A 14,318-nucleotide genomic window follows, 5' to 3' on the forward strand; every position below is an offset into this window, starting at 1 on the left:
GATGGAAGGGTTTCTAGAACAGGCCTCTTTATTATAATTTCCCCCAAAAAAAGTAGCATAAAGCCCAGGCATTTAGAAAAATATAAGCTTTAGAGACAGCATTCTGATTTTTTTTTAAAGTTAAAGGTTTTTTTTTTTCCTGAATTAATTAGCCCTTTTTTTAAATTTCTGATTGAAAAAAAAAAGAATTGCGGTATGGCTTAAAAGTTTGGAGTTCTCTGACACACATGGAATTCAGATTTTGTTTCCTTGTGATACTACATCATTCCATGATTTCAAAAAAGTTACTTATACCACATTTACCTTACTTTTCTAGTTGATCAAAGCTGCATGATTGCAGTGTCAGTGAGTCACACAGATGAATGTAACGTTCCACCTTATCTCCTGGCCTTCACCTGAAACATCAAAAAGTAACAATACTGAATGGGAGAAAAATACTTTAGGTAGCTGCTTAGTAATAATATGGGATTAAAATTATTTCTTTTGGATATTTTAAATATCAGTTATAGTATCTATTAGTCTATGAGAGAATGAAACAGTGAAAAGCTAGACATCATCTTGATACCTGATAATGAGCTGAAAAGCCAAAGTTCAGAATCCATCCTTTGATGCTCATTACACTAGGATGCTGCCAGAATGATAGAGATACAAGCATGCTAGAAACCACTAAGTGTGACTGGCAAATTTCCTGCCATCCTTCTCTGAAATGTTAATTTGGGTGGTATAGGCAGATGTGCATATGAGAGAACAAAGACATACACATTCCCTGACAAGATTTTGGAGTACATAGTAGATGATTTGTAAATACTTACTTAATTGAATTAAACCAAAGTTCAGTACATTTCCTAGAACATTATCTTGCAAAAAGCAATATCTTAAAAGAAAGCTAGAGACTGTATAACATAGTGATTTTGGAGGTGGAGTATGGTTGTGGTCAATAGTACAAATACAAGAATGTTCCTAAATGAATAAATAAATAAATAAAGAAGGTGTTAAAAATGTGGAGACACTCGGGGAAAATACTACTAATGTAACGTATAGACTATTTTATAAAGCAATGTCTTCAGTTGTTACATATGTGTTTCCAAATTGTCACATTTAATCTGCTACTCTTTCATTATTTACAGAGGGACTTAAGATAAAAGTTTTTAACTTTTGCTTCCTTTTTATTATGAAGAACATTCTTTGCACTGATTTCAAATTCTGCAAGTCTTTCTTCAAACTACAGATTCTTATAAAGGCTCTTTATTTCAGAGAAAATGTTGTTCAGTCACAGCGAGACCAGATAGAAGAGTTAGAGCATTTGGTTGAGATCCTGAAAACTCAATTGAGGCGAAAAGAAAATGAAATTGAGTTATCTCTTCTTCAGCTTCGAGAACAACAAGCTACAGATCACAGGTATGTTAACAACAGAAATATCAGTTTGATAAGGTCAAAATTACTTTAAAATATTTACCATGTGCCATAAAAGGATGAGTTTTTTCTATTTAAAATTAATGTTTTTACCTAACATCCTTCATATCAGATCACTCTAGACCTACCAACTGCACTCAACAACTCTAGTCTAAGGGTAGTTTTCCTTAACCTGCTTTGCAGTTTAAGCAGCTTCTGATGGTGTGGAAATCACCCTTATCTTGTTTCCTCCGTTCATTTGCCACATTTGACAAGAATACAGGTAGTTCAAATACCACTAGCTACCGAGAGAAAATTGGATGACAGAGGCTCAGCTGTTGGCATACCTAGTGCTTAAGTCCAACCTTATTTAAGTTTTTTTTAATCTTAAAATATAGAAAATCCCATGATATAGTACCTGTTTGTGATCCCAAAAAGATGCTACCTCTCCTAATATTCAAAGTTTGCATTCCATTCTGTTGATTGTTATTGTTGACAGTGGGATCGATCAGTAGTCCCTACTCTGCCTCTGTGTTAACATTTTTTAATGAACAATATTCTCTTTCCCATCCTCTTTTGTCATTTCATTTCCTAATACTTTTTCCGATTTTCTACTTTGAAATTTTGCTTTCAACAAGACTTTATGTTTTTACATGTTCCTCCTTTTTTTATTTTTTATTTTTTAATTTTTAAAGGAGCTTTAGATTACATCAATATTACATAGAAAATATAGGAGATTCCTATATTCTTCCCCCTTCCCCAGACACACACTTTTCCCCATTAACATCTTTCATTAGTGTACAATTTGTTAAACAAATGCTTTGTTAAAAGCATTCCTACTAACCATGACCTATAGTTTACATTATGGTTTATACTTTGCACTGCACAATTTTATAGGTTTTGATAAAACGTATAATGATCTGTATCCATCATTGCAGTGTCATACAGAATAATTCCAATATCCCCAAAATGCCCAATGTTACACCTATTCTTCCCTCTCCCTCCCCTCAGAATCCCTGATAGCCACTGCCTGTATATAATATCAGTGTTACAGGTTCTTCCATTACTAGAATAACAGTGTCTACTTTAGTCCATAGTTGTGTTTCGCCCTTGTGTATGTTCATTTCTTAAGGATTTGGGGATGGTGATGCATTTCCAGTTGAGAGGGGGCTTGGATCCCATGGGGCAGATGGATGGAACTGACTTGCTTGCAGTTATAGATACTCTGTTTTTTGGGATGAATTTTGTCCATCATCATCCTTTTGTTGTCCTAGGCGAGTCCAATGAACTAGGTTTTTGCTGCAACTCTCCTGCCATGTTCTTTCTTGAATTGTTTTTTTTCCCTTATGGTTTTTTTCCCCTTTCCTTTTCATTTTATATATATATAATCTTTATATATATATATAGAATAGAATAAAAGTAGTATAGTGAAATTCCATATGGGATAGAATAGAAGTAGTATAGTGAAATTCCATATGGGTAAATTCCATATACCCATTACCCAGCTATAACTATTAGCAACATATTACCCAATTACCCTTCATTCCTTCAATTACTTAGTCCCAGATGTCATGTAATCTCACTTGTAAATACTTTTTCTTTCTCCATCAGATAAGGAATTGGTTTTATTTGTTCCTTAGATAACCATCATGTCATTATCACACCTAACAAAATTAATAGCAATTCTTTGACATCATCTAATAACCAGTTATATTCAGACTTCCCAGTGGAAGAGAGGCCCTTTCCACTTTTCATTTGATTTAGAATCCAGACAAGTTCTCCACATTGCGTTTGGCTGTCATGTCCCTTAAGTCTCTTTTATTTATCTCTTCATTTTTTTTTTTTTTTAAAGATTTATTTATTTAATTTCCCCCCCTCCCCTGGTTGTCTGTTCTTGGTGTCTATTTGCTGCGTCTTGTTTCTTTGTCCGCTTCTGTTGTCGTCAGCGGCACGGGAAGTGTGGGCGGCGCCATTCCTGGGCAGGCTGCTCTTTCTTTTCGCGCTGGGCGGCTTTCCTCACGGGCGCACTCCTTGCGCGTGGGGCTCCCCCACGCGGGGGACACCCTTGCGTGGCACGGCACTCCTTGCGCGCATCAGCGCTGCGCATGGCCAGCTCCACACGGGTCAAGGAGGCCCGGGGTTTGAACCGCGGACCTCCCATATGGTAGACGGACGCCCTAACCACTGGGCCAAAGTCCGTTTCCCTCTTCATTTTTTGTAAAACCAGACCTAGTGCTTATATTTATTTTCCTCTTTCCAATGTGTGTAATATCATGTTTATGTGGCTAGGTTCATATTTAGAAAAACCAAGTAAGGTTTTTAGTTTTACTTGTCAGATACAGAGTTTAATCCTCTTTTGACAAACTAACCTTACGTGAAATAGATGAAGAGGCTACAAAAAGATGCATAATATCAGATTTGTTTAAAAATAAAGTGGGCTAAAATTTTATGAAAAGCTGTATATTTCAGAGATTTAAAATATTAGACTTTATTACATTTAATAATTTCTCTTCCTAAAAAGTTATTTGTAAAATTAAATTATATAATGAAATCTTATATCTGGTGACTTTTATATACCCTCTTAAGTGCTGGAAAAAAGAAACATGAATATTTTTGAGAATTATATTTAAATTAGAGGACATAATTTGAAGCCTGTCTTTAAATCAGCTTGATTATCTGGAAATTGTGTATGTTCCTCTAGGAAGAATAACTGGTTTAGACTTGGCCTTCTTGGAAAACCAAGAAATGGTTCAGTGCTGAAAGACCAAACCCCAGCACTGAGTATGGTGATTTTCATCAACTGCCTAGAGCTATATTTTAGACAATATCTGAATTTACAGTTTCTATACTTAGGCCAAGCACAAGCTTGGGGCCCATCCCTATCATCTCTACCTAACTACTGCATAGAAGGTTATCAGGAACTGTTTTCTCTTGTGTATTTCTCAAGTTTGAAAAGAGTAAGGTGGACATTCTTCCAAGAAACTAGACTTACAGTGGTAATGGAAAACAAGATTGAAAAAGTCTTTCAATCCTAGAGCTAGAACAGCAGAAGAAGTAGTGATAGGCACATATTCACAAGATGAAGTTGTGAAAGCAGAAAACAGGGGGAAAATATTCTATAAATATTGCCAGCAAGAGATACCAACAGATATGTAGAGAAGAGTTTACCTTAAAAACAAAACTAAATTAAGGCCTTCCTCAGGGAGCTAAATCATCCATCCATAGCAGCATGTTTTTTGTCACTCTAAAATTAGAAGCAGAGGCAAAATAAGAATTACAGGTAAAGGAAGTTTTGTTGTAGAGGCCAAAGAAATAAATCAGTTTGTACATTGTCTCACTGATTTTATAAAATTGAAAATTCACATATTTGCTTAAAAGGAAAGATAACTGTAATGAATAGTATATTGTTTCTTGATCTCCAGTTGTTGAAAACTGAAGAAATAACTTAAAGCAAAGAACTGCAAGGCTTTCTTTATGTTTACCCATAGCTCAGTATTTTATGTGTAACAGCAAATTTTTTGAGACTAATGGAAAACTGTTGAAAAAATGTTGGGGATAATATAAAACGTGGTATAATTTACTGTAGAGAAGAATCACAAAATGGAAAACATATTTAAACTCTCTTTCACAGATACATTATTTCAGATTTGAAATTCTAGAAGTCTGATCTGGATGTTGGACTCCTTGTTCCAAACATGAACCTAACGTTGTTGTAATCTTCAGAGTGGTGGTGCTTGATATTTATGGCAAAGAGCCTTTTCATAGAATATTACAGAAACTCTTCATAGTATGTATTTAATAGACCAGTTTGGTTTGGCATCAGCTTGACATAAACTTTTGGTTATCCAAAGCCCTTAATTGCTTTGAAGTAAAAGCCCAGTACTGCTCATTTTTATTAAAATCATGTTTTTTCCTGTTGTTGTGGTCTATTTTGGAAGACTGAGTTGTGATTTTTGCATATGTTCTACATAATGCCTCATTAGCAAAAAATCTTGTATCATTTACAAGTAGCCTGAATGTCTGTGTTGTTTTGAACAAAAATCCATATTAAAATTTAAACAATATAAATACACATTTTCTGCTTATTAGAAAGGAGATCTTAAGTTAAATGCAAAGCAATAACCAGTGAACACATGAACGTGAACCTTAAAATCAGAATGATTTTACCTTTACTGACTTTTTCAACTCCAAAAATATTTGTACTCTCACCAAATGGTAACTAGTTTTTTTCACATAACTTAAAAATCACGTTAGTGCCGTAATGTCCCAATGGTGGGAATTTAACCCAGAAATGTTTCAGGTACTCTGACTTGCCTTATTCTCTTTGGTGGACATAGATTATCAATTCTTAGGACAGAGAGGCCCATTACAGTTGTATGGAGTAAGAAACGTCCTGCCTTTAGGGACTCCCTCTTCCTCTCTATGCACAAATACAGGCTTCCTTTCTAGCATCCTAAGTTCTTCCCCAAATTTTTATCTTGAAAAACTGCAAACCTACAGAGAAATTGTCAAAATTGTAAAGTGAACACCCACATACCTTTCACCCCTTTGCATAGCACCCCTGTGCATGGCACAGCTTTTGTCTCCATCTGCTCATGCATGAACTCCCTCTCTCTGTCTCTCTCTTTCTGAACCTTTTGAGAGTTAGGTGCATATATCATAACACTTCACCTTCTGTACACTTCTAAGTATCTTAGACATCCTCCCACATAACCATAATATACCTATCACATTCAAGGTATTTAACAATGATATAGTAGTATCATCTAATACACAGTTCATATCCAAATTTTCCCTATTGTCCTAATAATATCCTTTAGAGCTGGTTTTTTGTTTTAGTTTGGTTTTTGTTTTTGTTTTTAGTGAATGGTTTTATTTTGTTTTGATCTAGGATCCAATCAAGGACCATGTATTGCATTTAGTTGTCATGTCATTTAAGTGTCCTTTTTTCTAGAGTGTTTCCCCAGTCTTCTCCAACCCATTGATAGTTGCTTACAAAATGCCCCTCATTTTGGATTTGTCTGATTGTTCAGGTCCCTAATTTAGAGAGCATACCTGGTTCTCTAATGGAAGGGTAACTGGAGCAGGGATAACCATGCAAACACTATTCACAGGGGGATGATATGTGATTTTTAAAAAATATATTCATCAAGCTCCTACCTTTGTTTTAATAACTTAGAATTTGACCCAACTAAAATTATCATACTCAAACACCATTTCTTTTATGTCCCTGCATGTGTGTGTTTTTTAATCATTCTTACCTCAGATTTTTGAGATGGCAACTTGACATTCTTTTCCTGTACTTTATATAAGCCACAGAAGTTGTCACAATTGATCTTAACCACCATTTTAGTGCATATATACGAATATAGGGAAAGTTAAAACTTATGAACATTTCAGAGGAAGGAAGCAACTTAGAAGAGTGAAAAAAATTCACTTCTTGGTCAGAACTAAATTTGAGTCCTGGCTCCATCCACTTAAGGGCTCTGGCCAAATTATTTACTTCTTTAACTCTCAGTTAGCTACCTCAACCACAAAATGAGGAAATTCAAATAGGCGAGTGGTTCCCTACCTTTTAAATAGCATCTACTTTTCTCCTGAGGGACCTTGTGTTTTGAAAGATTTTGTCTCTCCAGTAAACTGTATTTATTAGTTTAATCATTTTATTCATTTTGTATTTATCAAAACCTATCTCAGGCCAATCATTGCTTCTGTTAATTGTGAAATAACCCATGTTATTGCACTTCATTGGCATAATTCTTTCATAAAATAAAAATAAAATCTTTAGTAATTCACTTTTGCACCATAATTGCTAGCAAATCTACATTTCCCATTGGGCTTCTTGAAATATTGAATACCATTTCCAGATTCCTGTTACTGCTATTACCACTGTATAAATCTTTAGTTGAAATCCATTAAACTTTATTCTTGCTTCATTTAAAAATGGTCCCCTTAAGAAGATGAGCCAGTATTTGGGTTTTTCCTGGCCCCAAGCAGTCCTTGGGAGTGCTTCCTATATTTTCATCTGAGTGTGATTATATGCATGTAGAGAACTGTCCCCCTCCATTCCTTGTGGGTGGTGACAGCAATATAAATCAATACTGAGCTTTGATTTATATTTTGACCCAACACCACAAGAAAGTTATGTTCCAGAGGCAAATAAACATGCACAGACAAATTTTTTCCTTTAAGCAACCTGAATCCATGGAACACTATTTTCACCTATGAACTCAGGTAACAATTTTTGAGCAAAACCATTCCCTTTCAAATAGATTTGTTAGCTACTTATTGCTTTCAATTTGCTAGCGACCTCTGTAGTCCTATTCATAAGTAGTACCCTTGCTAGTGATTGTTATCCATGTATCCCTAAAACAAACTATGAATGACCCACATTTCTTTCAATGATACACTTACCAGGTGGCTACCCTTAAAAAATGCTAAATATTGTTTGATTCCACTCATATGAAATATGTAGAATAAGCAAACTTGTAGAGACAGAAAGCGGATCGGAGGTCACCTAAGGGAAAGGGAAATGGATGGGGAATTATTGCTTAATGGGTACAGAATTCCTGACTGAGGTGATGGAAACACTTTGATAACGGTTGGTGGTGATGGTAGTTCAATATTATAAATGTAGTTGATGTCACTGAATTGTCCATTTAAAAACTATTAAAATGGGGAGTTTTATGTTACATGCGTGTTATTACAAAAACGTTTTTTTAAAAACTAAAGAGTGTTTTTAACCCTGTTTGTTTTCAACTTTGTCTGCCAAATTTATTCACCCTAAACCCATTTCTCACAGAGTGCCTCTCCATTCTATCCCTTAAATATTTGACCTAACTTACTTCCCAGAATCTCACACCCTAGCTTCTGTGTTCTGAGACCTTCTCTTCTTAGTATTAGATACTATGTTATAACACATTTTCATCTCAAAAATCAAGAGGCTTTTTAACTTCATAATCCTTGCTATAAGCAAAGAATGGAATGTTTCAACAGAGTGAGGGGGCACAGGGAGCAGTTAATTTCCCCTTGGGAAATGAAGTATATGAAACTTTCACTGGAGCAGATTTTTGCTTAAGCTTTCATATTAGACTATACATTACATAGCTCCACTGAAAGTTTCTCCTCCAGTATTATCTGAGGTTTTAAGTTTCTGGATTTATTATGGCACCCAGTAGCAAGCTGGAGTCAAGTGTTTTTCAAGGCTTCCATTAGAAATTCCTTTTTCAGAGTTTATGACTTGACTGTTTCAAATTATATGAGAGAAACTTGGCACACAGGTTGTTGAGCTGGATTACTTTTTTTAACATAAAATCTAATTTATTTCAGTTTGTTTTCAATCTAGAGATGGACCAACAACTCTTTTCATAGTTTTTAGAAGATTTGATCATAATTCTAAATCATATATGTCTGTTTTCTATAAAAAAAAAAGGGGAAAGAAACAGCATTTTCCAATTTTAGTTATCCATTGTTTTTTCAGACTCCTTGTTGAAAATTTGAGAAACTTATTTTCGCAACGCACCTAATTAGCATCCCTGATAACTGTTTGCAACTCATTCCACCATGTGTAATGCAACATGTATGAATTGATGCATGACTGTAAAATTCATCTGAATGAACTTTTCCATTGTTCTGTTAGAATGTCATCATCCTGAAGATTTGATGTTCCCATCATACTGCCGTGGAAAAGGGCAGGAAAATCTTAGGTAGAAGTCATTTGAAATATTGTTCATAAAATTAACCTTGTATCTGCTCTTCAAATAGCCAATTTGAGGCCTTCCTCTGCATGTACAGAGGTGTAGAACTGGCCACTTAGCTGTGACTCTAACTCCCCTTCCCTCCATCATATTTCTCACGCTTTGTGTCACCTTCTTGTGATATCTCCTTCCCTCTTTTCTCTCTCACTTCCACCCTGATCCTTTTTTCCATATCATATGTGTAAAAATGTTGTCTTGATAGTCAGGTTTGAGATGATTTGTATTGTACACCTATCTAAGGGCCAAACCACATTCACCACATTACTGAATTTAACTTTTATGTGCATTATATCATTAACTCATCACTTTCAGCTTAATGGCAAATCGTCCTTTCCTTCTAATTGTTACCTTCAAGGATATGCAGTCATTATAATAATTATGGATAAAACCCTTGAAACTGACACTTAAAAATAATTATTAAAGACTTGTAGGTTTTCCCTTGTCTCAGAATAGGTATATTCCATAATGCACTGACTTTTTATTTACAAGTAACACATTATTATTGTTGTTTTCTAAATATTATTTGTATTGTATTCATGCCCACTCATCAGGCATAAATAGTGTAAAATACTCAGTCACTTTTCATGGCAATATTTTGATAAATTTAAACTCCAAGGCGTTTAGGAAAATATTCAAGAAAGCGCCCACTGATTAATCCACTGAAAGTTTTTCAAACATGCTTACTGGCCTTTGCCTTACAAATAAAATTCAAAATTAAAACCTGTCTGTATTATTTCTATGACCCGAGGTGGTTGAATGGATTTTTTGGCCTTATTTTTGTTACTATATTTAAGTTATAGTTATTATTCAAATATATCTGTATCTTCTTCAAAATAGTCACCTATTTAAAAACAAGAAAATATAGAAATAGATTTGAAAGTATTTGAACATAGTCTGTCCTTTCATATCAATAAATGTCACTCACCTCACCATTGAGTGATCAGACCTAGTAATTTTGGAGAAAACAGGTAAATAATATTTTGGCTTCTAAATATGACCCAAAAAGTGAATATTTTCTTTAGACTTTATTTAAAATACATTTTCCTCCTCGTAGTATAATTTTTTAAGCAAGTAAAGGTAATACTAAGAGGAATAATAGTGAGTGTACTTTTGAATTTGTGCTCAGAACTACTAGGTTAACATGTTTTAGACAAATAATTATTTTAACATTGTGTTAAAACTGTGCCCTGGGCAAGATCCAGGTTCTCGGACTTGTTTATCTTCTGTGTGAGGACAACTAACTGTCCAATGCCAAAATACAATGAACTTTCAAATATCAAAGAGGAAAATTAAGTATTTCAAGTCCTCAGCTGGTTTACAGATGTGTGAGCTTTGTAGTCCACTTTCTGGTTCCAGTAGGGCATTGTGACAATTTTTCCAATATGTGTACACTAGATAAATTTTGGAAGTAAAATTACTTTAAATAATGAAATAATTTTCTGAATATAAATTCTTAACATTTATTTTTTCTTTAAAAAATGAAGTCTAAAACCAAGCTTCACAATTTTAAAAATATTTTTGAATGTAAAACATTTAATTAGGGAACCTTTCTTTCTGTCAGGAAAATAAATGTCTTTTGAAGGCAGGTATTCATTTAGATCTATGATTAACCTTTAACAAGATCTTCCTGTTAAATTCTACATTTGCTTTAATCTCAGTAGGAAAAATACAAAATAGTATTGCAGCATATAGGATTTCTACATACCCTGTGGATGTCAAATGATCTCTTACAGCTAAAGGCACATCTGCAACATATTTAAATGCCAGCTTTCAGCATTATTAGTATAAAATGCTAAGTCACTTTTTTTGGAAATATTTTGAAATGTTTAAACTCCAAGAGGAAACTCCAATAAGTGGTAATCTTATGATACCATCTGCTTTGAGGGAGTGGTGGGAAGATGAGTGGCATTATTGCATATTTTTCACTTAGGGAAAGTAGTATGATAGTTTTCCTTAAAATAAGTTTGAAATATGGTAGTGGAATCATTGCTGAAGACTAATGTGCTTTCATGCCCTCTTTTGGGACACTATACAATTATTTTAAATCCATATTACCCATGATTGCAAAGGTGACACAGTCATCAAGTTTGAGGACTCCGTTCAAATTCTGAGAGTCTGTCAATTTATGAAAGTTCAAGAACTTGTTTGGTTTTAAATAATAAATCTGTCCTATGTGTATAATAAACTAAAAGCCTCAGCAACTGATAGACAGCTTGTAAATATTTTCTAGCTAATAGTAAATGAAAAATTGTGATTCCACCATAGGTTTTTTCCTTTTACCTTTTCTCTCTTTCTGTTGAACACAACTTTGAAGGTCAAACATTCAGGACAATGTAGAAATGATTAAACTTCACAAGCAACTAGTGGAGAAAAGCAATGCTCTATCAGTAATGGAAGGAAAATTTATTCAACTTCAAGAGGTACTGTGATAATGCATTTTATTATTGTGATAGATATAAAGGATTCAAAAAACTGTTCAAGTTTTTTTTTTAAGTGGGATGGTCTCAACACTAAAAAGTAATTTTTTCTATAGCTCTTAATTATTTTCAAGCTTATATATATTTCATATATTGTTTGTTATTTATAACTTAATAACTAAGGAAATAACTGGTTGGTCTTTTATAAATAGCCATGTCATCTTGAAATAATACACACATTTATCATCAATCATGTCACACCAAGAACATTTATTTTTGTTTTTAACTCCTTTTATCTGACTTCATTATGAATACATAACATTGAAGGTTTAGAGGCTATATTTACATACATCATCAATGGTGAGCATTTATAAAATATACAGGATACACCAGAGCTATGAATATGTCCATAAACGTGTTCTAGTAAATGCTTTCTTTTTTGTTTTGTTTTTGGGGGGAGTCATTGCCATTATCAGAAAATATGTGAGTACCTGTAATGCTAATTTTCAGTGTAGATATTTTAAACTTTAGCAATTTGGGTTGACAGTACTTGGGACTCTTCACCCCCATTTTTGTTTTAATAAGAACTAAGACCCCACAGGAATGTGCCATCAGAGAGCTCCTGTTTATTGGCACTGCATAATTAACATGGGTTCTGGAATTAATGAACTCCAAAACATTCCACATGAGCAGAATTCATATTAAGCAGTTCTTTCTTTGATGTTCTGAGACAAGCAAAGCAGTAAATTGATGTAAAGCACAGGGTCATCTGAAGCCTAAATTCACTATTGAATTAGATAGTTAAATATTTTTAAGGCATACTCTGAGTAGTGTTTTCCATGCTGGAGGAACGTCCCTAAATGCCACGTAAAACTACTCTGAAAGTTTGCAGAAGAGACTGATTAGGGAGTAAAAATGATAGCACTATCTGCAGGTGGTTAGAAGAGGGGAATGAAAAATACATGTCAGTAAGTGGATGTGGCTCCAACAGCTGGGTGTCCACCTACCACATGGGAGGTCCTGCGTTTGGTTCCTAGTGTCTACTAAAGAAGACAAGACAGCAAGCTGACGCTACAGGCTGGCATGTTGAGTTGATGCAATGAGGTGATGCAGTGAGATAGCACAATGAAGAGACACAGTGAAGAAACACAATGAGAGACATGAGAAGCAGGGAGTGGATGTGGCTCAAGTGATTAGGTGCCTCCCTCCCACATGGAAGGTACCAGGTTCGATTCCCAGTGCCTCCTGAAAAAAAAAAAGACTAGCACACAAAGAGCAGACAGTGAGCAAAAACACCAGGGGCGGGGCAGATAAATAAATAAATCTTTAAAAAAAGATACAGATAGCAGGGAAGTAGATGTGGCTCAAGCAGTTGAGTACCCACCTCCCATATGGGAGGTCCCACGTTCATTTCCCAGTGCCTTGTAAAGAGGACAAACAACAAGTAGACATTGAGCAAAAACAACAAGCAAGACAGTGAGCAGACAACAACAACAAAAAAAAGCAGGAAGCAGATGTAGCTCAAATAGTTGAGCACCCACCTACCACATGGGAGGTCCCAGGTTCAGTTCCCAGTGTCTCGTAAAGAGGACAAACAACAAGTAGACATTGAGCAAAAACAACAAGCAAGACAGTGAGCAAACAACAACAACAAAAAACAACAACAACAACAACAAAAAGCAGGGAGCAGATAAAGCTCAAACAGTTGAGCACCCACCTCCCACATGGGAGGTCCTGGGTTCAGTTCCCAGTGCCTCTTAAAGAAAAACAAACAGGCACCAAGCAGACAATGAGCAAAAACAATGAACAAATAGATGAGGGAGCCATCTGTTGGGGGAAAATACATGTGCTGGGGAGCATGTGTAGCTCAGTGGCTTTGCTTGTATGAGGTTCTGGGTTCAATTCCCTATACCTCATAAAAAATAAAAATGAAAATGCATATAGTTGAAAGCTATTTCTAAAATGAGGAATTAAGAAGCCCAAAAGAATGATTTTATATTCTCTTAGCATTTTGACCATTTGGATTTCCATTTGACAGCAATCTCAGGGATTTGTTTAAACACCAACAATAACAAGTGTCTGCTATAGACCAGACATCTCTTCTGGGGTTGAGAGAGGGTAGAGATTTTAGAGTTTCAGGCCAACAGCCTTAATGAGGTGGAACCAGAGAAAGCTGGTTAAAGATAGTGTTCTGTGGTAATGCCAAGATTGAAGAAAATTAGTCTGAAGTAGTTTAATAGCCATGTTTGTTTGTTTTTAAGTGAGCGAAGAACTTCAATAGAACACAAATGACTTTAATTAGCAGGTGAGGCATTACTTGTTATGGTTGTTCAGTTACTATGCAAAGAATTTAATGTAACCTTTTCTATTTACAAAAGAAATATGTGACATTTAAGTAGATAAAACTGAGTTTTATGCATATTCACAAATATGCCATTTTTAAATTTAAGACAAGTTTGTAATTTAACTTAATTGTATTAAAATTAAAAGCTAACCATCCAAGGCTGTTTATTTGGTGTCAGGACAAATCCTTTCAGCTTGAATATCTGTGGTCAGCATTTATTTTTGACCCATGCTGCAGCATTTTAAGACAGCATGTCTAACCACCGTAACCACAGCAAAAAGGAAAAAAAAATTAATTGCTGAAACTAATTTACTTAGTGGTCAGTATCAACAAGTCAAAAACTAGGAAATAAAAGACAGGATAAAAGCAGTTTGCATATGTGGACTCTGTGCAAAACTAACCCTGTAT

At 34.8% G+C, this 14,318-nt stretch overlaps 1 protein-coding gene across 5 annotated transcripts in view; it reads left to right on the forward strand.

Moving 5' to 3' along the window:
* Positions 1-14,318, forward strand: part of RPGRIP1L (RPGRIP1 like) — a 113,406-nt gene that overhangs the window by 13,926 nt on the left and 85,162 nt on the right. For all 5 annotated transcript variants that reach the window (XM_004455046.5, XM_023587824.3, XM_004455047.5 and 2 more), the window contains 2 exons: positions 1,255-1,398; positions 11,464-11,569. In XM_004455046.5, coding sequence (XP_004455103.2) covers positions 1,255-1,398; positions 11,464-11,569 — 250 coding nt within the window. The remainder of the gene's footprint in view (positions 1-1,254; positions 1,399-11,463; positions 11,570-14,318) is intronic.

The sequence above is a fragment of the Dasypus novemcinctus genome, chromosome 18 (assembly GCF_030445035.2).
Source record: "Dasypus novemcinctus isolate mDasNov1 chromosome 18, mDasNov1.1.hap2, whole genome shotgun sequence".
NCBI lineage: Eukaryota > Metazoa > Chordata > Mammalia > Cingulata > Dasypodidae > Dasypus > Dasypus novemcinctus.